The sequence below is a fragment of the Caenorhabditis briggsae genome (genome assembly GCF_000004555.2).
Source record: "Caenorhabditis briggsae complete genome, chrIV, whole genome shotgun sequence".
Lineage (NCBI taxonomy): Eukaryota > Metazoa > Nematoda > Chromadorea > Rhabditida > Rhabditidae > Caenorhabditis > Caenorhabditis briggsae.
The window spans coordinates 3,884,873-3,911,237 of NC_013487.2; the positions used below are offsets into that span (position 1 = coordinate 3,884,873).

Consider the following 26,365-nt stretch of genomic DNA (forward strand, 5'->3'; position numbering starts at 1 on the left):
TTTCTCATCTTGAAATCCACGTCAAAGTCTGAAATAAAAAAAAAATCATCGTCATCAGAAGATTCTCAAGAGAACAGATATCATATCACATGGGTCTAGTCAAGAGGCAAAAGGAAATCAGAACAAATAGAAAAAAATAGGGAGACCAGAAGCGAAATTTTTTCGCCTGAATACTTGATTTTTTTCGCGATATTTTTGTGAGGAAGTTTTTAGATTTTAGTAGATTGATCATCTGACAAAAAACCGCATTAAATTGCCCCCTAGATATCAGAAATAGCCGCATTAAATTCCCCCTTAGACATCAAAAATATTTTAATTGATAAAATAACTTTGAGATTATGATGAATAATTTTTCAGTAAAAGATTTTTTGATATCTTCTGAAGGAACCGAGAAAATTGAACTCAAAGGGCATTAGAGCAAATACGGTATTCGCACACTCAAATTGGGAGTGCAAATAATTAAATAATTCATCCGCAAACTGACCAAGTTACAATTGATTTGATCCACTCTGAGCTGGGTTATAAGCTTTCAAAAATGCTTCTACTTATGAAAATCACAACGGCGTGCAAGAAACATTACTCATCTTAGGACAATCATACCAATCCCTAGACTTGAGGAATCGCTTTGAAAATTTCAGTAGATTTGCATGAAACGTAATATTATATTTCTACCAATTTTTGTAACAAAAAAAAGCAAAAGTTTGCAATATTTATTTCTCAATATAAACATAAACAGTATCATAATAATTATCTCTGTATGTTCCCGCATCGAGTAACTTCACTTTTGGAATAACCATCATATTCTTCTTCTTATTGTAATTGGTGGTTGGTCCGACCTTTTTCTTGGTCTGTAAACTTCCAGATTTTCCAACTAAAAAAAATTTTGTGTGTTACTTTTATATTCTCCCAAAATCCACACTTTGCTTTATTGTTTCCATTGCAAATTCTATAAACTTGATGTTGTTCAACTCCTTTTGCATTCTTCACAAATCTCTCAAGTTTCTTTGGGCTGTAATATTCGATTTCCAGACGATCTCCAACCTGAAAATAATATTTTTATGTGAACATAACATGTGTTACCTTGAGAAACATATTTCTCACTGGCATCGAACTGCAATCAACAACATGGGAAAATGCAAAAAGCACCAGTATTAGAGATGTTAACTTTAACATCTCAATACCTAGAATACTGACAGTTTTATCGTTTTCACACTGTTTTAATAGGAGACTGAATGCGGAACAAAAATTTAAAAAACGATTAAAAGTTGTCAAAAAGTTTAATCCCCAATGCAAACTGCATTTATTCACAGATTTGTCATTTTTTTGGGGTATTAGGACTAGACCTGTTAATACTGGTGGTCATTTAAAAGATAACTTTTAAAAACTGTGTAGTTACAAAAGATCGAAACGGGAAGAACAACTCGGAGACATTTATGTTTTATGAATATTTATAGAAGCTAAATGAGATGTCAAAAACCTGTAAAATCGTTGAAGGCCCGGACAGGTATTTTTTATTCGAAATTTCTCAAAAAAAAAATTTTTTTATAAATTTTTGAGAATTTTCAAACAAAAAAACTAGTTTTAAAAAATGTTATTTTGCTTCAAAAATGCAATTTTTTCTTCGATCTCAACTTTGGAAAAATACAGGAAGAAAATTATTTTTCAAAAATTTGTTTAAACATTCACAAATTCAATATTTACAATTCAGCTTAATATTAGATGATAAAAACAACTTTTTTCAAAAAAAAAAACACTTTTTGCCTAAAAATCGAAGCTGGCGCCAACTGGCCGGGCCTTCCGGGCCTTCCGGGCCTCCTGGTCTCGTGGCACAATTCAAATAATTCTTGAATTTGGCGTGACCTCTTTTTCCTTTGAAAAAGTACGAAATCGGGAGGCGAACCGATTATGTACCTGTAGAAGAAAAGAATGCCCAGAGCAACGGAAAGTTCAAAATGCAGGAAGATTAGTTGTCACCTGGATTTGAGCAAACTACAACTACACTATCCACACTATCCCAAATGTCTACACTGTCCAATTTTAATTTGTCCACCTATTTTTTTGTTCAAGATCATTTTCAGGTCCATCATATAAACATTTTCTATAACTTTTACTAATTTCTGGAATGTTCATACAGAACATTTCTGAATTCAAAAAAGGCAAGACAACACTGGACGAAACCTGTCGAAAAGACAAACTTTTTGAAAAACGCTTGTTCTTTCTATTAACTCTGTTCTTTTTGTACGTAAAATATGAAAAATTCCGATTTTCAAAAATGAGAAAAAAATTCTTCAAATTTCAACCGTCTTATATCACTCTGATATACAGTGACCTGACCTTCTTGATGATCTTCACCACACTTTATGGAGTAATACTCAATAAATATAATGCATGCAGGAAATTGGGAATGTGAAACAGTATTTTTTATTTAAAAAAAAAAGTCTTCCGGATTCGAGGTGTAGAAAAATGTTCGAACATTTTCCCCACAAAATTTATGTTTCATTTTCAACACTTTATTTGCATTCATCCTGTGACAATAGTAAGGCAGATCCCACATTACCCGTTTTTTCTGTCATTTTAATCACTTCCATAATTAACTGTGTCATTTAAAAAGCATGAAATTCAATTGTTCCTAAACTGTACGTTTAAGTACAGCAATTTCAAATAGTTGTGATAAAACTGATTCGGGAATCAGAATTCCAAGTTTTACAAGATTTTGTTTTTTTGAAAGATTATATTTTATGGAGTATATTACTTATTATTATACAGAAAACTTATGAATTATACAGAATGAGAATTTTTGAAGGCTCCAAATGAATTCCAATCAATTAAAACCCATAATTACCGGCCATCCTGGACTAAAATATTTTTTTAAAAAGGGCTCTGCAAAATCGAATATTCGGGAGATCGAGTTTTCCTGTTTTCCAGTTCACTGCTTGAAAAATTGTCCATGCATATTCGGTTTTGTGATAGAGATAAACAGAACTTTTTAAAATTTCTACTGATAGCAAGATCGCTGATACATCAACCATCAGATTTTAATTACCATATTATCGGAAACTATACAATTTATAAATATGTATAAGAATGAAAAATATTGTTGGAAATCCTCAAATTATCAATACGATCGTTTCAGAAACTGTCTACCTATGACGTCATCGGGAGAGTATAGTTCCTGATTTCAATTGATCGTCTCGAATTTTTTCCTGAAAATGTAAATTAGCGTCGTTCAAAAACATTTTTTAATTGTAAAATTTTGGAAAAAATTTTTTTCACAAATTGAAAATGTGGTTTTTCTCACTTTGGACCGGCGAAATAAGTGAAGTTTGTTTTGCAGGAACGAGAGATGGCACAACCAATACACTTTCTTAAACAACAGTAAAAACTAGAATTGCTGAAACAATGAATTTTCGAAAAACTCTCGGAAAGATTTTAAGCATAATAATCGTTTAAACGATTTTTTTTGGGGATAAAATAAGATAAAGTTTTTTTGGTTCGCATTTTTTAAGGAATTTTTTTTTCAATTTGACGGAGAATCCCAGAAGCTCTGAAGTTAGCGACTTCGAGAACATTCTGGAACAGTGAAAGTTAGCAAAATATTGAAAAAAAGGAAGATTCCTCAACGTTTAAAAAATAGATAATGTTTCTTATAATTCATAATTTTCGAACTTTTTTCAGTTTTACAGTACAAGTTTTTTTTTTCAGTTTTACAGTATACCAACTTTTTTTCTGTTTCCTCGTGGTTTTCGAGCTCACCAGCGTCTGAACCAGAGATGTCCGGAATGACTTTTTTGAGAAACGGAATCCGGAATAAAATAGTTTTCTCGGAATCCGGGCAAATAAAAATTTCCCGGAATCCGGAATACGGAATACGGAATGAAACCAATTTTCCGGAATCCGGAGTACGAAATCCGGAATAAAAAAAGGCCGAAATCCGGAATCCGGAATACGGAAATCAGAAATGTTGAGTTCTTCTAACGGGTAGAAAAGTTCTAAAAATACATATTATGCTATACTTTTGCATTTTTAGTCGCTGAAGTTCAAAAAAGTCAGAGAATCCTTGCAAATTAACAACTATGCCTGAAATCCGGAATAAAAACATTCTCGGAATCCGGAATCCGGAATACGGAATCCGGACAAAAATATTTTTCACGGAATCCGGAATGAAAAAATGCCAGGAATCCGGAATCCGGAATCCGGACATCTCTGATCTGAACATCATATCTTGACTATTTCAAAAATTACCTCTTTTTTATTTTTGGAACGTTCCCTGAACTTCAAGAATCTTGTAGGTAAAAATCTTATTAAAACTATTTCATATCAAGCAAAATAGTTTCAGATCGTCAACATAACTTGTTTAACAATATTCTGTAGCAACTCAAGAAATCTGAATATTCTGTAGCAACTCAAGAAATCTGAATATTCTGTAGCAACTCAAGAAATCTGAATATTCTGTAGCAACTCAAGAAATCTGTTTACAATATTCACAGTTTCAAAGAGTTAATCTAAAAACAGATTCAACAATTTCTGGAATTTCATGACGAATTTAAAATTTTGGGATCCTAAAGCTACATGAAATTTTTTCGGATGCAACTGAAAACTTCCATGTCCTCAACATCAGAGCTTCAATTTTGTAGTTGAATACTTTTTTATCGATTTTATCCAAATGAGATGAACCAGTTGAAAACAAAAAGCTTCCAGAAATATCACCGGCTTCAGAATAGATGCCCTTAAAATATATATCTCACTAGGATGAATTCTTATCAAAAAACTGTTAACTTCAAAATTAAAGCTCTGTTTTAGTTTAGCATACTCTCAAATGTTCAGAAAAATTGAACAAAATCTACAAGCGTTTGTAGACATCCAAAATCAATCATTTTCCTCTAGGTGAGCTCAATAAAAAGTACTGTATGACAATCAATTCAAGTTGTTCTTAAATCAGCACGTCATCATTTTTGTCTCCCCTCTTCTTCTTGTTCTAATCATCAAACCTCTTTCCCTTCACCCAACTATAGGAGGAAGAAGGTTGACTCTAATCTTTTTGCCTGCCTTCTCATTCCCACCCCTTCTTCCTTACACATGTCATTTTCCAATTTACAACCAAGCACCTTCAGAAGAAGAAGAAGAAGAAAATTGTCGTCGTCAATCCAGGCAGAGAAGGCAATACATCGAGACACTACCACACAAATACAATTGGCTCATTGAGCCGAGAAAGAAAGAGAGAGAGGGGGCTCTGTGGGAGGGTCACACCTTCTTCTTCTGAAGGCGTCGTGTTGGCGACTCCAGAAGAAGAAGAAGAAGACGGAGGAAAAGAGAACCCGAATAGAATTGCATTTTTTTGCCTTTCCCCATAACAACCACCTGGCACCTCTCCTTTCCATGATTTTTTTCTTCTGCTCCGGATTTTCGTTTTTTTTCTTTAAAAAAAACACACTTCCTCATTCGTTCCTGGAAATTTTGATTGTTGAATTTCGAAGATTCTTGAAACGGTGGAAAGTTATAGAAGTACAAAAACGTTAGTATTCACATACCGTAAAACCTGTAATAGAAGGACCCTTAACTTTGAGCCAATTTATCTCGGTTCCTGTGAACGATATCAAAAAGTAGTCACCTGATAAAATATCGCTGATAGCATGATAAATGTTTTGTTAGTTAACGTTAGTTTTTGATTTCTGTTGCAGAAAAGTATGGTAATCGACTGCTTGAGGAGCATTTTATATCAGAGTGTTTACGGTATGTTACAGTTTTACTACTCAATATTACTGTTTCATGTGTTTCATTATGTCCTTAAAGGTGGGGGGACAGGAGATTTTTCGTAGTTTTTTTGTAGCTAGAGTATGCATTCTACCGTCACGGTGTACAACGCTAAATGTCACTCAGCGTACAGCTGTCGTCCTTGCCTTTATGTATGCAATCGGGCGTTCGCTTTCTCTTTGCCCGCGTGGCTCAGTCGGTAGCGGCGCCGCACCCTCAATCATCGCCCTCACAAGTTCAACTCCTTGAGGGGCATCTTTGAACGAAATTTCGAGAACATTATTTTTTTCATGTCCCCCCACCTTTAAAATTTGGAAATTATAAACATTAGATTGTTACTCTTTGGATGCGGTAAATTTTTTTCAATGAAATCATATAAAATCGACAAAACGACTGAATGTAGAGATGTGAATACTACTACAAAAATGGTTGGAAAATACTGATCCAGAGAAATCAGAAGGTTATTGTATTTATTTTGTACTTATGTACTTTTAGGAAAGTACATGGACTTTTTATCTTTACTTGGCTTCTAATTTTCTTTATCAAAAATCATAGTTTAAAAAAGCTCATCTGTTCGAAAATTTCCAAAGAAAAATTATTCATTGGCTTGACTATTAGAGTTGTCAAACCAAAGAATAAAACAAGTAGGATTTTTAAACAAACCACCAAAGTTGTTCACCACATGGCTAGCTTGTATGGCTACTTTGAAACGGAAAAAATTGTGTATTCTTCAATTAAGCAACTTCTACAACTGATCCTTCTTAGAAACATTGAATGTTCGACGCAACAATTGTTAGTCACAAATGACTGCTGAACATCGACAGTTTTCGAAATCACGAATTAGAAACAGAAAAGGAAAATCATGCAGTTTTTACAATGAATTTCCGTTTCAATGTCCCACTACTTTTTACGGCTTTGAGGTTTTGAGATGTTTAGCATTGGAATCAATAACCTAAAAGTGTATAATTCTTGTCCGTTTCATGATTCATTTGTATGACTGAAGTTTACGTCCACAAACCTTTTATCTCAATTCTCGCTTCTGGCGGAATGATTTTATTTTTGAGTAGCCAATAAACTCACAAGTTTAGAATCCGAGATACAGTTGATATCAAAATTTTGTTTTTTTTTTGGAACAACCCAAAAACTAAAATCTCTCTCTCTCTCTCTCTCTCTCTCTCTCTCTTTTCAAAGTACTCAAGTTCTCGATATCGGGGCTTAATTGAATTCTGTGGATGTAAAGCAGGTGATTTTCGTAGTTGTGCACACTCTAGAAAAAGTGGAATTCTTTTGGTTTGAGAAGGGTGTAATCGATCATTCTCCGCCTTTAAAAAAAGTGGTAATAGAATTCCACTTTACGCGATGATCCTTGGCAACATTTTGAAACAGAAATTTTTTGTAATTGATTCAGATATATATTCATTTGAGAATCTTAATGTTCACAAATTTTGTTTACTCGGGCTTCTTTGAGATTTTAATAAATTTAACAGTTTCATTCAATTGATTTGATCCCAAGTGTTTAAAAATATAACAGTTCGTCAAGCCGTTCCAGTCCATCCAAATCATGAACGATGTGCTTTATCCAGGATTTTGACCCCCCCCCCCTCTCTCTCTCTCTCTCCCCTCTCTTATTTTCTTGAAATTCTAAAAATCGTCTTGACTCGACTCTTTTTCTTCCTTTCTAAATGGTGTGGTGTGTTTCATGAGGTGTGACTAATCCTCGCGTCTTCAATTGGAAGAAATAAAATGGGGAGTGGAAAACTAGAAAACGAGAGTAAGGGTACATTCACTCTACAACACACTTCCGGTGGACCCCTTCATTCCTGGTCCAGGGGAATTGTATTATTAGATTGAAATATTCCAACTTTCTCAACTTCTCGGAGCTACATGATAACAGCTTCTTCTAATCATCACTCCTGTCCTAAATAGATGCACTTTTATTCAAAGGCACAGCTCCGAAAAAAAACCAGCGAATACCGGAATCTGTACATAAAACATGAGCCTTTAAACGATTTTCTATATTTTTTGCTTATTTTTCTCAAAAGTTCAGAGCTTTCTTTCTATCATAGCCTATGATTCTTAGATTATTTCTTAGGTAATTAATTTAGAACTCTCGATGCACTATTTTTTGAAAGTTGTGAAACCGGAAAAATAAACTTTAACTTTTTTGTGAAAAATGAGTAAATGACCATAAAACAAGTCCGAAAGATGTTCTATCCTTCAATATTCGCCGTGCAATTGAGAATTCTGTCAAGGTTATTTTTAACTTTGATAAAATCCTTGCCTTCGCCCACTTTCCAAAAACTTCCCTCTTGAAGTATCACAAGGTTTTTTCCGCTAGGTTCCAACACTCTGTTTCTTATTGTAAGTTTTTTCAGCTGCTAAGTTTTTACATTTATTCAAACTTCTTTTTCGAAATCTTCAGTTTTTTGTTAAACTCGCATAAGCACAATTGTTTTGCAAACAGTGGAAGACTTTTGTTTATCGAATCAGCAAGTTTTTTAAATTGGATTTTTACAGACTGAATGAAAATGTACTTTTTTCCCTCAAACGTATGCTGATGTTTTCGAACTTACCTATGACACCACTACTACAGGTTTTATTTTTAAATCTGTAGCTGCAATATTTTAATCTCTTCAATTTGAGAAAATGTAGTGTTTCAAAACTTTTATAAATTCAGAGAAAACAATTGCAGGCACCGACTCCTGAATTGTTTTGCTCCATTTGTTTTGCTTGTACAGTAATTCAATAGCATAGAAATTAAAACAAAAAACCATATAAATTTTGGGAACATGGAATCGTTTGAAAAATTGAACCAAATTTTTAGTAACCTGGAATTTTAAATGGGAAATTTTTTGGATTTATTTAATGTGCATTTATAGGAGGAGAGAAACAATATACAATTTCTTGAGATTTCGTTCATATAAATGTGAGCCTTTCGAGGAGTTGCACTTGTGGGCCCACTGCTTGAAGTGCCGCGACGCTTCCAGCTGAGCGTGGCGGAAGAGATTACTGTACACTGTCACGTCAGAATGCCCAAAAAAATATACCTTGTCTCTCTTTAACATATTTTTTTCAGTCTCACAACTTTCAAAAAATCATTTTATTGGTAGTTCCAAACTATTGGTTTCCATTTTTGTGAATCATTTTTTCTGAAAATCAACGAATCCCCAAAACTTTCATATTTCCAATTTTCGATTTCTATGATTTCTGAACAGCTGAAACGTTTTCTAGCCCTCGTCATTCACTCCTCTGCGCTCTCTCCATCTCCCTAACCTTTGCTCACGATTCTCAGAACTCCATTCTCCTACCTTCTGATCAATCATCTCCCCTTGAGATGAGTCAATCTGTATAAAATTCACAAAATTTATAGTATCCTAATCTGTCTATCTTATTCTCCTTGAATACATAAATTTGTGGTGTATCCCTGTCTGAAAAAGTGGGCGGAGTCCGTATGTGCCACTCGGTGCCATGGGAAACTGACTGAAAACATAAGGAGAGAGGAAAAAGAAACGATAGGAAAATTCTGGAATCCATAGAGGGGGCTAGAAGCGAGTCAGTGTGTGTATGTATTCTGGAAATTTCGATTTCTTTGCTGATTTCACTTAGCGAGTCCAACTGAATTTTCTTTTGAATGAAAGAAAAATACGATTTTTACCGTTCCACTAAATCTAAATGATGCTTAGTACGAGTTAGACTTTGATCATACTTTCAGTTATGACTTTATGCACACTTTAAGCTTAATTATCTCGTTTCCCTCTAACATTTTTGTCCCATTCAAATGTCTCATATCTCTTACAGAGATTGAGCTCAAAATGCACATACAAGGAAGTATTAAGAGTTTCATGATAATTCAAGATTTAAAAAAATATACTGATTCAGCAAACTCATATTTTGGCAAAGCTATCATTTCAAACGATTGCTGAAAATCTACAAAAACTATTACATAACAAAACTACGTTTTTTATAGTTTTTTAAGCATCAAAGAACGGTTTAGAGCGTCATCTTTTTTGTAGTTCGACTGGCGAGGACTACCTCATTCACTATAGTAAGGTTTCCGAAACGATCCATATACTGCCCCTACAAATCCTGTTTCTTCACAAACGTTTCAGTTTTCCAGTTTTCCATTATATCAATCATACATGGCTCACATTGGTGGCTAAAATTAAAAAAAACTCCGTAAATTTGCAAGCAAGAGTTTTGTAAAAAAGTACGGTAAGATGATGATTTCCCTGAAAATTCGCATTTTATGCACTTCCTAATATAACATCATTTCTCTCCTAAATCAAAATTATCTTCTGAAATTCTGTTTTCGAGCAAAAAAATGTTTTTTTGCCGATCAGTTTGCCGAACTGGCATCCACCTCTTTCCACCAATCAACTCATATATGACATCAATGGATCGATATCATTTTTAGTTTGATACATTCTTTGCTCCAAGTTTGCACTTTTCCGATCGAGTTTATGATTTTTCCTTTCACTCTTACCTCTTACAAGAAAGACCGATCGCAAGATATAAATATTAATAAATATTAATCGCATCATATTCACAATGTTTTGAAACAGTGCAGAATTTCATGCTAAAAACTTTGCTTGTGCCCTGTGATTAAACAAATATATTTCGCTGTTTTGTTGATGTTATCCTAAATTTATCTCGGGTTCTGTAAAAAATATCGAGTAGCCTTTCTGATACCTCTCCCAGAAACCGAGATAAATTTAGACACATTTTACCACGAAAACTATCCTATGTTACCTTTTATTTCCCTAAACCTCTTAGAAACTGTAATCCCTAACCTTGACACAATTTTTTCCAGACTCACAACACAAACATGGGTGCCGGAGGTTCTCGAAACAAAACGGAACCACGTGGCGAGGGTGTCAAACTCGCGTTCGATCCCGACGAGAAATGGTCGAATTTGTATCGAGAACGAGAGAAGAATCACTTGTACAAGTGGGTTGGTGTCAGGAAAGGTGAGACCTTTGTCTTGCGATACAACTAACTTTCCGGATTTTTTGCTGATTACATGGAAACTGGAGAACAGAAAATATTATTTTGGGGTTTCAATTTTTCAAATACCAGGTTTTCTAGCATTTTGGGAAAAAAAAGAAACTCTCGGATTGGGTTGTTTATTGTCGTTGTGATTTTAAAGTGACCGCTTAGCTCAGCTAGACCGCATAGCTCCTCTTTTGTCTATTGTAGCCCCTGAGCTAGCGAACACAATATTAACCAGTAACACAAGCTACGCGGTCCCAAACTGTACCATGTCCAATTGCCTCCCCTTAGACCAGGACCGATTGCCAATAGCATGAGCCACTGCCCTTGTTTTAACATTTTCACTTGAAACATAACTGACAACTTTAATTGGACTCATGCTTGAAAGTCACTTCAAACATCCGTCATAAAACAGAAAAAAGTTTTGGATGTTTTTTCTCACCTAGATTTTTCAAAAATAATTTAAACATTTCGTTCCAGGCGGAGAACTTATCAACATTTACGAAAGAGATGGAGAGGAAGGAGTTTTGAAGTTCGCCGAGGAAAAATTGCTAACGATTCTTTATGAAGAAGGAAATACGCCAAAATTAGTCTCTTACAGTGACTACATCAAGTGGAAGAAGGGGGTGGTAAGTGGCGGGAAAAATCTCGGTTTCACAAGTTTTTATAAATTTATCAGGGAAGTTATATTGGCAATTATTCATTAATCATATGAAGAAAGAAACTCTGAATGTCAATATTCGTACAAAATTAATCACCCTATTGGCGTACCGTATCAAGGTCTAAGCGATGGTACTGATGTTCACAGAGTTCCACTTGAGATTGTTGCAAAATTCATTTGAAAACATTCTCAACAAAGCAGCTCAATATCGCTACTAAAATTCACCAAAACAAATAAAGTATCTCCAAACATTCCAATTAACAATTTACCATCTGTATAGAGCTTATGAAATCGAGAAAAAATTGTTAGAAATTTTTAATAGAAAGCAAGGAAGACTAGAACAGAGACGGGTCTAGTAATATGGTACATAACTGGCCAAAATTTAAGTGGAAAATAGCCAACTTCGGATGCTTCAAAAAACACTGTAGTATGAGCCTGAAAATTTTGAAGCATACTAAACAAAAATGGAGTTTTAATTTTGTAATTGACAAACAAATTTTTTTGACTGATTCATCCAAACGAGATATACCAATTTATACCAACCAGACCCATCAGCATGTTTTTTAAATATTATCTCAAAATGTTCTTGAACTGTGTGAATCCGAAAACACTACTTCTTTCGCAATATGCACAGTTTCAAAAACTTGATCTAAATACAGATTCATAAAGTACAAGAATGGCACGAATAAACTTATTTTGTAGTTGACACTTTGTATTAATTCATCCAAATGACATATACCGCTTTAACCCAACCATGCTCATCATCATGAAGTCATAGATGAACTCCAATGACAGTAATTTGCAGCTTTCGAGAGCATCCGAGTTCATTATTAACGATCAGCAAACTAGAATCAATTCTGCTTCGTTCATGACTCGATTTACAACAAAACTGAAACTGCATTCTTTGATTTTACAGAACGTTCAACTCGGTCTCAGCGAAGAATCCGTCGACATGCAACAGTCTCGTTTCAAGGAACACTACGCCTTGTGGAAACTCAACAAAAGAGGTGTCGATGGAGAGAATCTGATTCATTTGTTGCTCAACAGGTGAGAGAGATCAAAACGATCAGAAGATCAAGAATCATGTTCCCACGGAGCTGTTTTTTAGAGAACAACAAGTGTGCTATGAGATTGCTAGGATACTGCTGAAGAGATTTCCAGGGATGTCGAATGACATTTATTTGGGTGACGAACAGTTTGGTGAGTTGGGATTTGTGGGTACTGTAGAAAACGGGGAACATGGGAACGGTGTTCACACATCTCTTCATGATACTGTACCTCATCAGGGAGTTCATTCAAGGTTATGTCGAAGGCGCGCCAGAGGCGCAGCAAACAGGCTGGTTCTTATTTCTTGTCCCAAAACTTTTAGGTTTTTATGGGTCAAAAGTAATTGTTAGGAATGAAGCTCTAGGCAGTCTAACATCAACACAACCAACACATTTTAATTATCTCTGTTTAATACAGCAGTAAACCTAATCTATTCAGGCCAATCCGCTCTCCACTTGGCCATCGTTCACGATGACTATGAAACTGTCAGTCTTCTTCTGAACAACAAAGCTGATGTCAATGCACGTGCCTGTGGAAACTTCTTCTTACCCGAAGACTACAAACTGACCAATAAAATCACCGACTATCAGGGATATGCCTACTATGGAGAGTATCCGTTAGCGTTTGCTGCTTGCTTCGGTAACAAGGACATTTATGATTTGTTGATCCAGTTTGGAGCCAATCCAAATCTTCAAGATTCCTTTGGAAATACAATTCTGCATATGTGTGTCATCAATTATAGTAGTGTGAGTTTTCGCGTTTCATAATGTCTGTTTGTAACTAATATAGGCACCTTCTAATAATACTATAATAGGCTCTTCTAATACAGGTCCCTAATATTATATTTCCAGTCCATGTACTCCTATGCTGTCCGTCATTGGGCGAAACCCGCCGATCCCCACGTTGTCAATCATGCTGGATTCACACCATTGACCTTGGCCACCAAGTTGGGTCGCAAACATATTTTCGAGGAAATGCTGGAGATTATGAAAGTGGAGTTCTGGAGATTCTCGGATATGACATGTTCGGCATACCCGTTGAACACTTTGGACACAATTCAGCCAGACGGGTCGACAAGTGAGTTTAAGGAAAAGTTGACGTGGTATCATCGCAAGATATAACTTCTAACACTTCATACTATTATGAAACTGCGAAACATATTTTTCCAGGAGGTTCAGATTTTTTAGAACCCTTCCTTAATGTCGGAGGCAAGATCTTGCTGCGTTCGCGTAGCTCAGCCGGTAGCGGCTCGGCACACTTAATATTTAGCTCACAAATTCAATTCATCGAGGCGCCTTTAAATGTTGACCAGCGTATTATAACTTCAGATTATGACTCCGCCCTAATGACAGTAATCAACGGGTCAACACCAGAACATTTGGACATGATTGGAAGTGAAGTTATTCAGAGATTGTTGGCTGATAAGTGGAAGGCATTTGCGCAGGTAAACAGTACTATTTTTGGTTTAAATCAAATGATGAATAAAACAAGAGGCTTTTTCACAACATTTAGAAACAGTAACAGTTATTATTGAAAATAGTATGCATGATATCGCAATGTTTGAAGGAGGCGAAACTGAAGATTTTTCGGATCACTCTTGTGTTTTCGTCGTACGGCCACTAGACCTTGCGCCACCGTATCTCAGCTGGTAGCGGCGCGGTACCTACAGCGTTATGTCCATTATCTCAACTCCTCGAGAGGCTTACATGATTAAAACTTTGAGGAAAATTTTTTTTAACTATGAAAAAGTCAAATCTGAAATTTAATTACAGCGAAAACTGATTGAACGTCTCGTTCTTCTAATCTTCCAACTCATCACCCTATCAATTGTCGTCTATATCCGTCCAACAGAATTGCCCCGCTTGTATATGGACAAGCCCCTATGGGATGATTGGGTATGTTTTGGTCCAAAACTAAACTAATAATTTTTGATAAAAAACTTCCAGATCCGCACAATTTGTGAAATTCTAACAATTTTAAACTGTCTATTCTTCATTGGTGTTCAACAATTTGGGGAGATTCAGACACAAGGAATGCGAGGCTATTTGAGAAATTTGGTGAGAGAAATTTTTGATACCATTTATCTCGGTTCATGTTAGAGAGTAAAAAGTAAACAACTGATCAAATATTCATCAGAATGCTAGAAACATTTTATCAGTTGGCTACTTTTTTATATCTCTAACAGAAAATGAGATAAATTAGGGTATCTGATAATAAATAAATAAAAAAATAACGAATTACAGAGGACTCTTCCAATTCAGGTTGTTAGGCCACGTAGAAAATAAGAGGATTCTGAAACATTGAAATTTTTTGCAATTCGCGGGTTTTTTGAAAAAAAATATTCTATATTTTTAGAATTTATATTTTTCGAACAAAGTTCATCGTAAAGCGTACTTGAAAAATATCGAAAAATTTCTGTTACCGAATTCCAAAAAATGTGTGACTAATATCTGTAAAACGATGTTGTCATTTTTGAAGTTGGTAATGTTTTGTTCTTGTGAATACTCTAAACTGCTCGAGTTAAAATTATTTTCCAATATCAAATTTGATATTTACCACCAGTGTTCTAATAGAATGATCCCTTTATTTTCAACTTGAAGCAAATTTATCTCGGTTTCTGTGAAAGATATCAAAAAGTAGTCCACTGATAAAATATTGATCAAAATCTCAGAAATATTTTGTCAGTTGAACACTTTTTGAAGTCTCCCACAAGAAATGAGATAAATTAGGGTATTCCAGTTTTTAAAATACGGGTGGTTAGACCATTTCGAAAATCTGAGGATTCTGAAACTTTGGAATTTTTTCAACTTATGGTTATCAAAAAAATTTTATATTGTATTTATGTTTAAAAATCAAAATAGAGCGCGTTTGCTGAAAATTTTCGAAAAGTTTTCTGTTACCAAAGGGTGTGTATAAACTGAAAAAATGATGCTTTCATATGCGAAGTTATTTAATGAAATTTTTTCGCCATTTCAAAATAGTCATTTTTATTCACAATCCACTCACTTTTATACTTGAGTGTCTATATTTCCAGAAAACCGCACCTGCAAAAGCCGTCTTCTGTATCGCTAATCTCTCCCTCCTCCTCTGTATTCCATTCCGCCTACTTCGAAAACACGAAATCGAAGAAGCCCTTTTCGTTTTCGCACTTCCCGGTTCCTGGATCTTCCTGTTGTTCTTCGCACGTTCTGCTAAGCTCACTGGACCCTTCGTACAAATGATCTACAGTATGATTGCCGGAGATATGATTCGGTTCGCGATTATTTCGGCGATCTTTCTCGTTTCGTTCTCGCAAGGTGAGTTGGATTTGGATGCGTAAGGCTTTACGGTGCTTATGTTATTTTTTGAGCTACACGGTTGGGTCAAAAATTGTTTTTATTTATGTTCCGTTGCAAAACAGTGTTATTTAAAAAATGGGTTAATTAATTTCATTTTACTCAATATATCAAGTATTCAGTGTTTCAGTTCCTTCAAAAAAGTAGGGTGCTGTCTACAGATTAATTATATTAGCTGAAAAATTTAAGAAGTGTTGTAAAAAGAAATGCGTTATTTGAATTTATTTTTAAGATAGTTTCAAGTAAGAGTTTTTTACAGTATCTAGGTTGTAACAACTTGGTATTGAAAAACTGCTACAATTGAAAAAATCGTTTTGTTGAATTTTTTCTTAACTTCCTAGTGAAACACAATATAATTCATTCTGCTTCACACAACCAACAATTGGCCACTACTCGATAAAATAGTTTGATGAGTCTGCAGGTCTATTCGAAAATGAAGAATTCCACAAATCGTCGATTTTTTTCGTTTTCTGTTTTTGATGAGATATTGATACAGTGATTTTTTTATTAAACTTTGACTCAATCACAATCGGGAAAAACTGATTTTGTGTTCAAATAGATGAACTAATCAACTTCAAGACACTGTCAAAGTTGTATGTCTCACACTGTACAATTAACATTTTTCACTTGGCTATGGTATCCGTTTTGTCATATGTCGGCAAGTGGCAACGGATAAAAATTGGAAAATTTTCGTTAGGAAAGTGTCCAATTATGTTCCGTTTCAAAACAGTCTTATTCATACAATTGGTTGATTAACTTTGTTTATTGTTACGAACGTCTCAGATATTCCGTGTTTCATTGTCTTCGTAAAAATTGGCTGAAGCAGAACATATATTGAATCTGATATTGATTGGTATTTTATTGTATAGTTTAATTATGGTGAAAAATTAACGTCTTCGAAAAATTAGGAAATATTGAAACAAAAAGATTTTTTGAAACTTCACTGAGATTCGATGTGGATAGATCAAAATTAGAGAAGATTTTTTTGTGAGAAAATATTATATGAACACCCCAATAACAAAGGAAATAATCAACCTTAATCACTTGTCAGTAAAACTGAAAAAAAGAATTGTTTAATTTTTTGCATTGATGATATGCATTTTTATATGATGGAGTACAGAGATCGGTGTTTACACCTTTCACTTGACTACCCGTTTTGTCATATACGACCGCGTAGCTGAGCTTGTAGATAAATTTTATGTTTCTAAGTTTCTATATCCCTGACTACGACATTTCACCACATTTGTCCTACATATATGATCGGTTCCTACATAATCCTAATTTTTCCAGTATTCTACTTTGTCGGAAAAGACATGGATGCCAAACAAAAACTCGAAGACACCAATCCCCATGCTTGCCGTATTTCTGGATACACAATCTACACATACAACACGTTCCCAGAGACTTTCATCACTCTTTTCCGTGCCTCAATGGGTGGATATGATGTGGGTTGACTTTTTTTTTTGGTTTTGAAGATTTTTTTTACTCATCTAGAGATTTCAGTATTGATAAAATGAAATTGATTGCTTCTGTTACATCTGTAAAACAGAAAAAAATTTCAGTACGAAGAATTCTCATGTGCCAACTATCAAGCCCTTACCAAGACTCTTTTCGTACTGTATATGTTCGTCATGCCAATTATGATGATCAACATTCTCATCGCTATGATGGGTAACACCTACACAACAGTCATTGCACAGGCCGAGAAGGCATGGAGACAACAGTATGCTCAGATTGTGATGGTTTTGGAGAGATCGGTTGGAAAGGAACGGTTAGCTGCGAGTCAGTTGGAATACAGTATTCGATTGGATCAGGTTAGTTGGGAAAGAAGGATTACGGTTTCGGGAACTCGGTAAATTTCGTTCTTTTTTATTACTTCCGTTCTATCTTGTCTACATACAACATATTGGATTTGAAGCCTACAATTCTCAAAAACCCTCTGAAGCTAGAGGAAAATCTTCGGAGCTCTTTTTGAAACGTGTGGATACATTGTTGCGTATGGTGTACAATGATGGAATTTTACACAGTTCACTTCCTCATGCAGTTTACCGCGTAGCTAGCTCAACCGGTAGTGGTGTGGCACCTTCATTATTTTCCCCATAAGCTCAATTCCTCGAATGTTTCTTTTAACAGGTTTCAAGAGAATTCTAGTTTATAATCTTGGTTGTTTTTTATTGACAAACGACGAATTAATAAGAATACCAAATTCCTATTTTCTAACAGTAAATCAAAACGGGAAAAATTAATAATGCTTCATTAGAAGCTTGAAGTTAGGCTTGAATGTATGAAAGTCAGTGGAACTTGTATTTTGAATTAAAACACAAAATTCGAAATCTTTATCAGGATTGTATGGAACTCCGTTTTTACAGAAGCTCTGTTGTCCATTTTTTTTTGGAATCATGAAATTCTAAGAGAGTCTCACTTTTAAATATGTTTTTAAAAAACGAAAATAACAAATCTAGACAATCACATAATCTATGGCCGCTCCTAACTTGTTTAACCACTGTCAAACATTAAAAAATATATTCCATTGTTTTCATCAACGAAGCTGCTTGAAACAAACTATTCCTTGTGAGCAAATTGAAACAGAATTAATGTAAAAAATTGTCACTTTTTGTCATTCTTTTTATTTTGGTTTTAAGTTAAAACTTTCAACTGGATTCAATTTTGTTTCTAATAGACGATGGATTTCCATTAATAGACGATGGATTTCCATCGAACTAAAATCAGGGCTAACACGAGCAAAAGTTTCGTAACCGATAAACGAAAAATTGCCTAAATTTGATTCATGTTTCATGGAGTTTTCATAAAGTTAAAAAGTTCAAATCTATCGATAAGTACACAATTGATAGTACCCTAGTCGAATTTTGGTAAAATTTGCCCGAAGCTGTTGAGCAAGTCAAATTGAAGTGGAAAAAATAATCGTTAGTTGGTTTTAAAATACTATGAATCTCAGGTTTTGTTCTAAATTATCAAAAACAATTTAAAACTCAACATATCGTACTCTGCGCAGTCTATTCAGAATTTCTTTTGTCTACTTTTTTGAAACATTTTCGAGTGATATGTCTCTTAAATCTAGTTTGATAAATGCATGGAATAATAGTAAACCTAATACACATAATATATTTTCTGTTAAAGTTGCCACCATAGAAAACGCACATTAAAGATCGACTTTCTGAAGCATCTAAAGCTGTAGAGCTGAAAAATAATTTTTTAATTTTTCAAAAACTTTTTACCGTTTTTTTTACTTTAGGGCTCCAGTTGAAACTTTAAACTAAAGTCAATTATGTTTCTGTGTTAAAATGACAATGAATTTTTACTGAATCAAAATCAGTACTTACATAAGTCAAACATTCCTAAACCAAAGTTTTATGTTTCATGGAGCTTTCATAAAACTACTTATTTAAAAACTATCGATGGAACCACATTACATGAATCTTGTAACTCCCCCTAGTCGAATTTCGTTAACATTTGCTGCAAGTCTATTTTTAAGTGTTATTAAATATAAAAACTAAAAAAAAAACCTTCATTACAACACATTGAATCAATAAAAAGTTATTTCCACTTTGACTACAATTATCTAGACTTCTAAAAAAGATATCGAAAAGTTGTCAACTAATAAAATTTGTAGAACTTCCTCATAAATATTTTATTAGTTGACAATTTTTTGATATCTATAACAGGAACGAAGGCAGTCCAAGTCAAAGAGGAATCTTTTATAAAACGACTTTCAAATTTTCCATTTTCATAACCGTATTCTTTCAGGAAGGATCATCTGGAATGGAAGTCCGTGGGCTTATGGTCATCAAACAAACCAAAAAGACACGTGCTCGTCAACGGAAACAAGCAATTTACAACTGGAAAACAATCGGAAGAAAAGTGATCCACACAATTGACAAAGTGGGAACCGAACAGGCGGTTCTCCTGCTACACGGACATGATCGTTTGGATAGAGTTTATGAAGATCATGTTCAGCCTGAAAAAGTACCTTCTCGATCAAGAACACCTACTAGAATTGGAACTAGTCTTCACGCTTCAAAACGTCTCAAAACCACTATGGTTGTGGGCGCCGCGGCGGCCGCCGCTAATCATGAGGTAAGAGAGAGTTAGAGAAAACCAGACACTACTTGGTTGCAAGTTGTGCGTGCGAATCACCAGTGGCCGGATGGTCTAGAGGTATGATTCTCGCTTCGGGTGCGAGAGGTCCCGGGTTCGATTCCCGGTTCGGCCCAAACTTTTTTTGTTTTTTTTTGTTTTTTCTTAATTCCTAGCATTAAATTTTGTATTTCTAGGTTCGAACTGATGACGCTGTCAACAGTATGCTCCTTTCTGCACCACCAAGTCTGTCTGGGGAGGGAGGAACGATGGATTGGCAACCATCTATTACACCGGTTGAGGAGCGAAGTGAATCGAAGACTAATTCTTCGCAAGAAAGATCTGAAGCATCAAGTCCGATGATTGTGATTCCACAGGTTCTGAAAGCACCGGTTAAAGTTGATTCCCCGATTCGTGTGCAGGAATATGTGAGTTTTTTTTTTAATGGAAGTGGAGTGAAATTATTTAGGGGACTTGAAAATAAGATCTTCTAATTCAAAAAAAAATGTGTTTCGAAATTATGATTTGCAAAATAAGTTTTCTTCAGAACCGATTAACGTTTTGAAAACACTTTTAAAAATCTATTTTTTTAACTTATCGTATCTCCTCTAATACCCCACCAATGCCGTCAACTTTCTACTCAATTATCTCGATTCCGGTGAGAGATGTAAAAAATGTGTCAACTGATAAACTGTAGGTTATATTATTATGAAAAATTTATCATTTGGCAAATTTTTTGTTATAATTCACAGGAATCGAGATAATCGAGCTTAAAGTTAAAGATTTGGGTCGGCATCAATTAGAAGAAATAAGGTAATAAAATATCGTAAAGAACGGGTACGGACAAAAAAAATGTAATGTTTCAATTAGTCATTTTGATACCAATACTTTCTAGCTTTATCAATTGTTCGCTTTTGCAGCAAGTTAAAAATCAAATTTCCAGAGCCGAACCGTCCGTGTCCGTGGAGCCGACACAATTCCATCCATTGAACTTCCGAACATCCCTAGCAAGTCAACTGCGACAACACCACCCCATCGTGCAGTTTCTCCACGTCTTCGGGCGGATATGTTCAGAAGACATCCGCATACATCGTCGTTCGATGCTGCCGCACCACCGGCACCTCCAAAAGAGGAATAATTGTTTTATCTACTTTTTAAAAAGTAGATCAAAGCAAAAATTGTCTTGAAATCAAAAATTTTTCTCCGAGATTCTTACGGATACTTTCTTCGGTCTCACACAATCAATTTTTCGTTTATTTTTTTTCTTTTCATCTGAAATACCTTGAAAATCATTAACCTATCTTTGTTTTTCCCGCTTAATAAACATCCGTTTAAATAAATCTTCATGAAATCAAAACACATCAAAAAAGTCCAAATCAAGTTCTCTGAATAGGAAATTGGACTTTTCGCCTCTTTTCCGAGAGGAGAGAATAGCAAATCTCAAAAATAAGATCTCTACGATAGAAGTACAAACAGGCAGAAAAAATATAAAATCACATTGTCGGATCTTTATGTCATGAACGCATGGCTATTCTTCTTGTTCAGGGTGTGGCTAGAGAAGTTTCATTTTTCCTGGTTCCATTTTTCGTTTTTTTTTCTCGATTTCTGATGTTTCATTATTCTCTGACATGTCTGGTGGGATTGAGGTATTTTTCCATGTTTCATTACTTTGTCATAATTGGAGTTTTTAGAAATTCTAGAATCGGAAAATGATTCATGGGTTTTCTATCAAATTATAATTTTTTTTCGAGAAAAATTGGATTCAAATCTTTTTCTGTTAAAGATTCTCTTTTTTGAGTAAATATCGAGACAGTTATGATCTGGAACATAGTAAATCGACTTTCAAATTTTCACAGTTTCTGAACATTCACAATTCGCAATTATTCAATTCAGCATTTTTAAGCTAATTTCTCAATCTAATTTTTCCTTGTTTCATTTTTTTATGTTTTCTGACACGCTTCGTCAAATTGGGTTAAAGTCTTTTTTAATGTTTCATTAGTTCGCCACTTTTGGAAGTTTCGAAAATTATAACAGTGTGATAGGATTAATGATTTTCCTATCAAATTTGATAGTTTCAAAAAAATGTAAATTCATTTTTTCCCGTTACACATACTCTTTTTTTTTGAAAATCTTTGTAGAAAAAATAGTCATTATTTTATGAATGGATTCAATCGAAACAGATTCTGAAGACTTAACAATAATTCAATTCAGCATGTTTTTAAGCAAATTTCTCGATCTTGTTTTTCCTTGTTTCATTTTTCATTTTCTGATACATTTGTTCGGAATGAGTGTTGTTTTTTTTCATGTTTCAATAGTTTGTCATTGTTGGAAGTTCTAGAAATTATTACAATAAGGATTTATGAAATTTTTAAAAAATTAGTTGTTTCCAAAAAAATTGAGATTAAATCTTTCTGTTGCATATCCTCTTTTTCAGGAAATATTCAGAAAGTTATGATAAGTCGGATTTCGAATTTCCACAGTTTCTGAACATTCACAATAATCCGATACAGCAATTATTATTTATTTTTTATTTTTCTAGATTTCTGATTTTTCCCTGTTTCATTTTTCGTTTTTTGATTTTTTTTTCTGTTACATATCCTCTTCTTTCAGTGGATCTTGGTGAAGAAAATATTCTGTATTGTATGTTTACAACTTCTGAACATTCACAATAATCCATTTCGGCAGTTTTTAAATTACATTATTTTCGAAAAACTCCCACAAAAGCATACTTGTAAAATTCCGGGCCGGCACGCCAAAGCCCGGGCCCGGGCAAGGGCCGGGACTGAAAAAAAAAACTGAAAACTGGTCGGACCAAATTTTCGAGGCCCGGGCCCGGCCCGGAAGGCCCTGTATAAAAAATCCTGTATTTTTTGAGCTCTCAATATAATTTTCTCCATTTTTTTTTGTTTTTTTGGATTGTTTGTCTGTTTGATCAAAAAAGATCGAAAAAACTCAAAAAAATTTTTAGATCGAAAAATATCACATAAGGGCCCCCCTTATGTGCTTTTTGAATTTTTCAAACCTTGTGAAATGATGATGATGGGTCCGCCGGGCCTCCAAAATTTAGAAAAAAGCCCGGCCCAGTCAGTTACAAGTATGCACAAAAGGAAAAAATTATTTTGGATCGAATTTTTTCTCCATCTCTTTATTTTTCCCATTTCCTTATTCTTGTCCAACAGATTTAACCAGATTGAGTTTTTTTTCGTGTTTCATTAAGTTAGAATTACTGGAAATCTTGGAAATCATACCAATCAGACATGAGCGGAATTCCTTATTCCTTATTCCGGATTTTAAATTTTTCATTCCTTATTCCTTATTCCTTATTCCGGATTTTAAAATTGTTATTCCTTATTTCTGATTTTTAAATTTCATTCCTTCTTCCTTATTCCTTATTCCGGATTTTCAAAATTTTTATTCCGCTCATGTCTGATACCAATGTGAAAAGTTAATTTCTTTCTATCAAACAAAATTTCTTCTGTAATACATTCATCCTCTTCTTTTCACTAAATTTTGGCGGAGAAAATAGTTCGTCCAGTACTCTCCCAATTTCTAAAACTATTTCGATAATCCCATCCAGTAATTTTTAATCAAAAATGTTGACGAACTTCTATAAATCGGTTTTTCCTTTTTTGTTTTCTGACATATCTGGTCGGATTGAGTTTAAGTTTTTTTTTGCTACTGATTTTGCTATTAGTGGAAATTTTGGAAATCATAACAGTTTGAAAATAGAAGCAGATTTTTATATTTCAAGTTTCATTCTATATGTAGTATGATGAGAACTGCTGGAATCTTTTTTCGGAAATTTACATCTTCCATTTTTACGTGACGATTTCTTTGCAGATTTAATCTCAAATCTAGCAAAATGAACAAGGAAAATTTGAATTGCATTCTTTCAATATTAGAATTCAGAATTTTGAGAAAACGTGCTAAAATTTGCATCGAAAATGACTATTTAAATATGGAAGCTGCTAAATCGCTCCATGTTTTAAAATACTCGCAAATTTGGATGGTTTCTCTGAAATTATATTTTTGCAAAAATAATTGAGACCAATTTTTTCTGTAAAAGTGTCGCGGCAGCAGAGGTTCTACTGAACAACCTCAAATTCGATAACACTAGAGCACATCTAGAATGACACAAATTGTCATAAACACAATTCTGCAACTATTTACGCTACATATTTGGCGTGATCACTTCTCTTATCACTATATCAGATCTGGAGCATAATCGTGGATATGCCGAGGAGATGCTATAAAAGGATTGAGAATCGCCAGTATGATGAGACATCTGAGACTTCTACCAAAGGATCTCCTCTACAATGGACTCACTGATGCCGGATCCCAACTGCTGACGCCCATGGACAAAGCCAAACCCGATGCCACACTTCTTGAAGCTGCAACCTCCTAATGGTGGACAACGGATGGTGCACACCCCTTTTCTCCAAATCAATGGAAACCTACAGACGCTGGATCGGAACTACGCCAACTCCAAATGCTGATGCCGGGCAGATCCATAATCAGAGGTCTAACCCAGTTAAATAAATAGTTGTTGAATACTTAATGTTCCTATCCTTGTACTTTCGCTCCGACACAGGCTCACCACCTAAGTGTCGGAACAAACAGAGCTTCTCTATTTCAGTAAATTTAGGCAAATAGAATAGTCGTTTGAGCATTCAAAATTTTGAAAATTCACAGTAATCCAATCTAGCAATTTCTAACTTTTTTTTTCGATTTCTCGATTTCTGATTTTTCCTTTTTTTTGTTTTGTTTTCTGAAATTTGGTCAGATCGAGTTTAATTTTTTTGCCTGTTTCATTAGTTTGCCATTAATAGATATTTTGGAAACACAATGATTTGCAACCTCGTATTTTTGTAAAAATGTAATAGGAAATTTTTAGTTTATCCTCTTCTTCACATATGTTGAAAAACAATTTTTGCAATTTTCAGTATCCGAATATGATTTCACAACTAGCCAAACCTAAAAGATAAATTTCCAAATACCGTATTTCCTCTAATAGAAGCCCATGGACTTCTATTTTTTAACCTCTTTCTCAGGGTGGGCTTCTATTAGAGGTGGGCTTCTATTTTTCAATGATTAATTTTCAAAAAAATTTGTTCAAAAAATCAGAAATTTGACAATTCGGAAGTTAAGAATTCTGAAATTTGGTTTTTTTTTTAATTCGAAGCTTTCTTTCTGCAATTCTAAACTCCAAATTTTCGAGTTTATGAAATTCTGAGATTCCAGAATCTCAGATGTCAATATGGAATTCTGTAGATCAGAAATTGAGAAATTCAAAAATTAAGAAAAGCCCATGGGCTTCTATTTTCGGAAGCACCTCGCGGGGTGGGCTTATATTAGAGGAAATACGGTAGCTAGGAAAGTTTCAATTACAGCCTTGCAATATTGTTATTCTGAATTTTGATTAAATGTAAAAGCTGGGATCTGAAGAACTTTTTAAAATAAATAAAAAAACTTCATAAATCAAGTTTCAGTACATGCATATATCATGAGTTGTTCATTAAACATGTATAAGGAATTCAATAATATTGAAATGAATTGCCAAAAAAATTATTTCCAAAGTTTCTGAACTTTTTTCAAACCCAATTCGGCATTTTTTAGTCATTAAGCCATCGAAATACTCCAGAACTGCGAAATTGAATTGAAAAAGAAATTACTTTGGATCATTCGTCGATAATTATTGAAGCGTTATCTTGAAAACCCAACATCTAAAACTCATTTCGCAAAACAGAAAAAAAAGTTGAAAATTTTCTGAAATTCCTTTTTTTCATGCCTCAAAAACGGAATCATGATTTTAAAGCTTTTTGGTTCACGATTTTTCGAATTCTTCCGTCCGTTGCACTATTTCATCCGCATATCTCAAAAATTTAATAGCTTTTTGGAACAGCAAAAATATTTGCATTCTCATAATTTAATAATTAATACTGGACATTAGTTTTCACATTCATTTATATCCATTTTTCCACATACACCCAAATGTTCCTCCTTCTCTCTGCTTTCCTCTTTTCCTCTCTATTTTTCCTCCCCTTTTTCTATCCCATTCTCTCGTTGCTAGGTGAAATATTCCACATTTCCCCCGCTTTCCTCCTCTCCGTTTTGTCATTTTAAGCTCTTTTTGTTCCGTTTGTCTTCCTCAAAAAAAAAGAAATTTTATGAATCCATTTTCGGAAAACTAGAAATCAAAGAAACAAGTTTTGAATTTGCAGGTAATATTGCTTTACCTCTTGCAAAAAAAAAGAGACATATGACCCCCTAGAATCGTTTCTAGGAATCCCTAGTTTAGTACTCCAGCCACGTGGCACTGGGCTGTAATTGATTGCTCTGGAAATCCTGATACTTTTTCCGTCTTTAGTAGTTTATCGAGTCATGGTTTGGAAAATGGTGAGTTTTGAGATATTTTATCCAAAAAATTCTGAAATTCATTTTTTGAATTTGTGTAAGTCAGTAAATTTTTCCAAATTCAAGCAACTTT

At 34.3% G+C, this 26,365-nt stretch overlaps 2 protein-coding genes and 1 non-coding gene across 3 annotated transcripts; 2 read left to right on the top strand and 1 right to left on the bottom strand.

Annotated features, from left to right (window-relative positions):
* Positions 1 to 710: 710 nt before the first annotated feature.
* Positions 711 to 1,173, bottom strand: CBG15020 (the record flags this gene model as incomplete). The annotated part of the gene is made up of 3 exons (XM_045245001.1): positions 711 to 848; positions 895 to 1,041; positions 1,081 to 1,173. The coding sequence occupies 3 exons, from the start codon at positions 1,171 to 1,173 to the stop codon at positions 711 to 713; spliced, it is 378 nt and encodes a 125-aa protein (XP_045095596.1).
* A 9,403-nt stretch (positions 1,174 to 10,576) lies between these two features.
* On the top strand, positions 10,577 to 21,016 carry Cbr-osm-9 (the record flags this gene model as incomplete). Its single annotated transcript, XM_002632785.1, has 15 exons — positions 10,577 to 10,718; positions 11,221 to 11,369; positions 12,318 to 12,448; positions 12,510 to 12,601; positions 12,887 to 13,194; positions 13,300 to 13,525; positions 13,777 to 13,892; positions 14,221 to 14,343; positions 14,395 to 14,505; positions 15,483 to 15,744; positions 17,074 to 17,228; positions 17,346 to 17,597; positions 19,549 to 19,878; positions 20,076 to 20,306; positions 20,822 to 21,016. 15 exons carry the CDS (start codon positions 10,577 to 10,579, stop codon positions 21,014 to 21,016), a joined length of 2,823 nt encoding a protein of 940 aa, XP_002632831.1.
* On the top strand, positions 19,943 to 20,014 carry CBG28574. The gene has a single exon. It is a non-coding gene (tRNA).
* Positions 21,017 to 26,365: the final 5,349 nt, after the last annotated feature.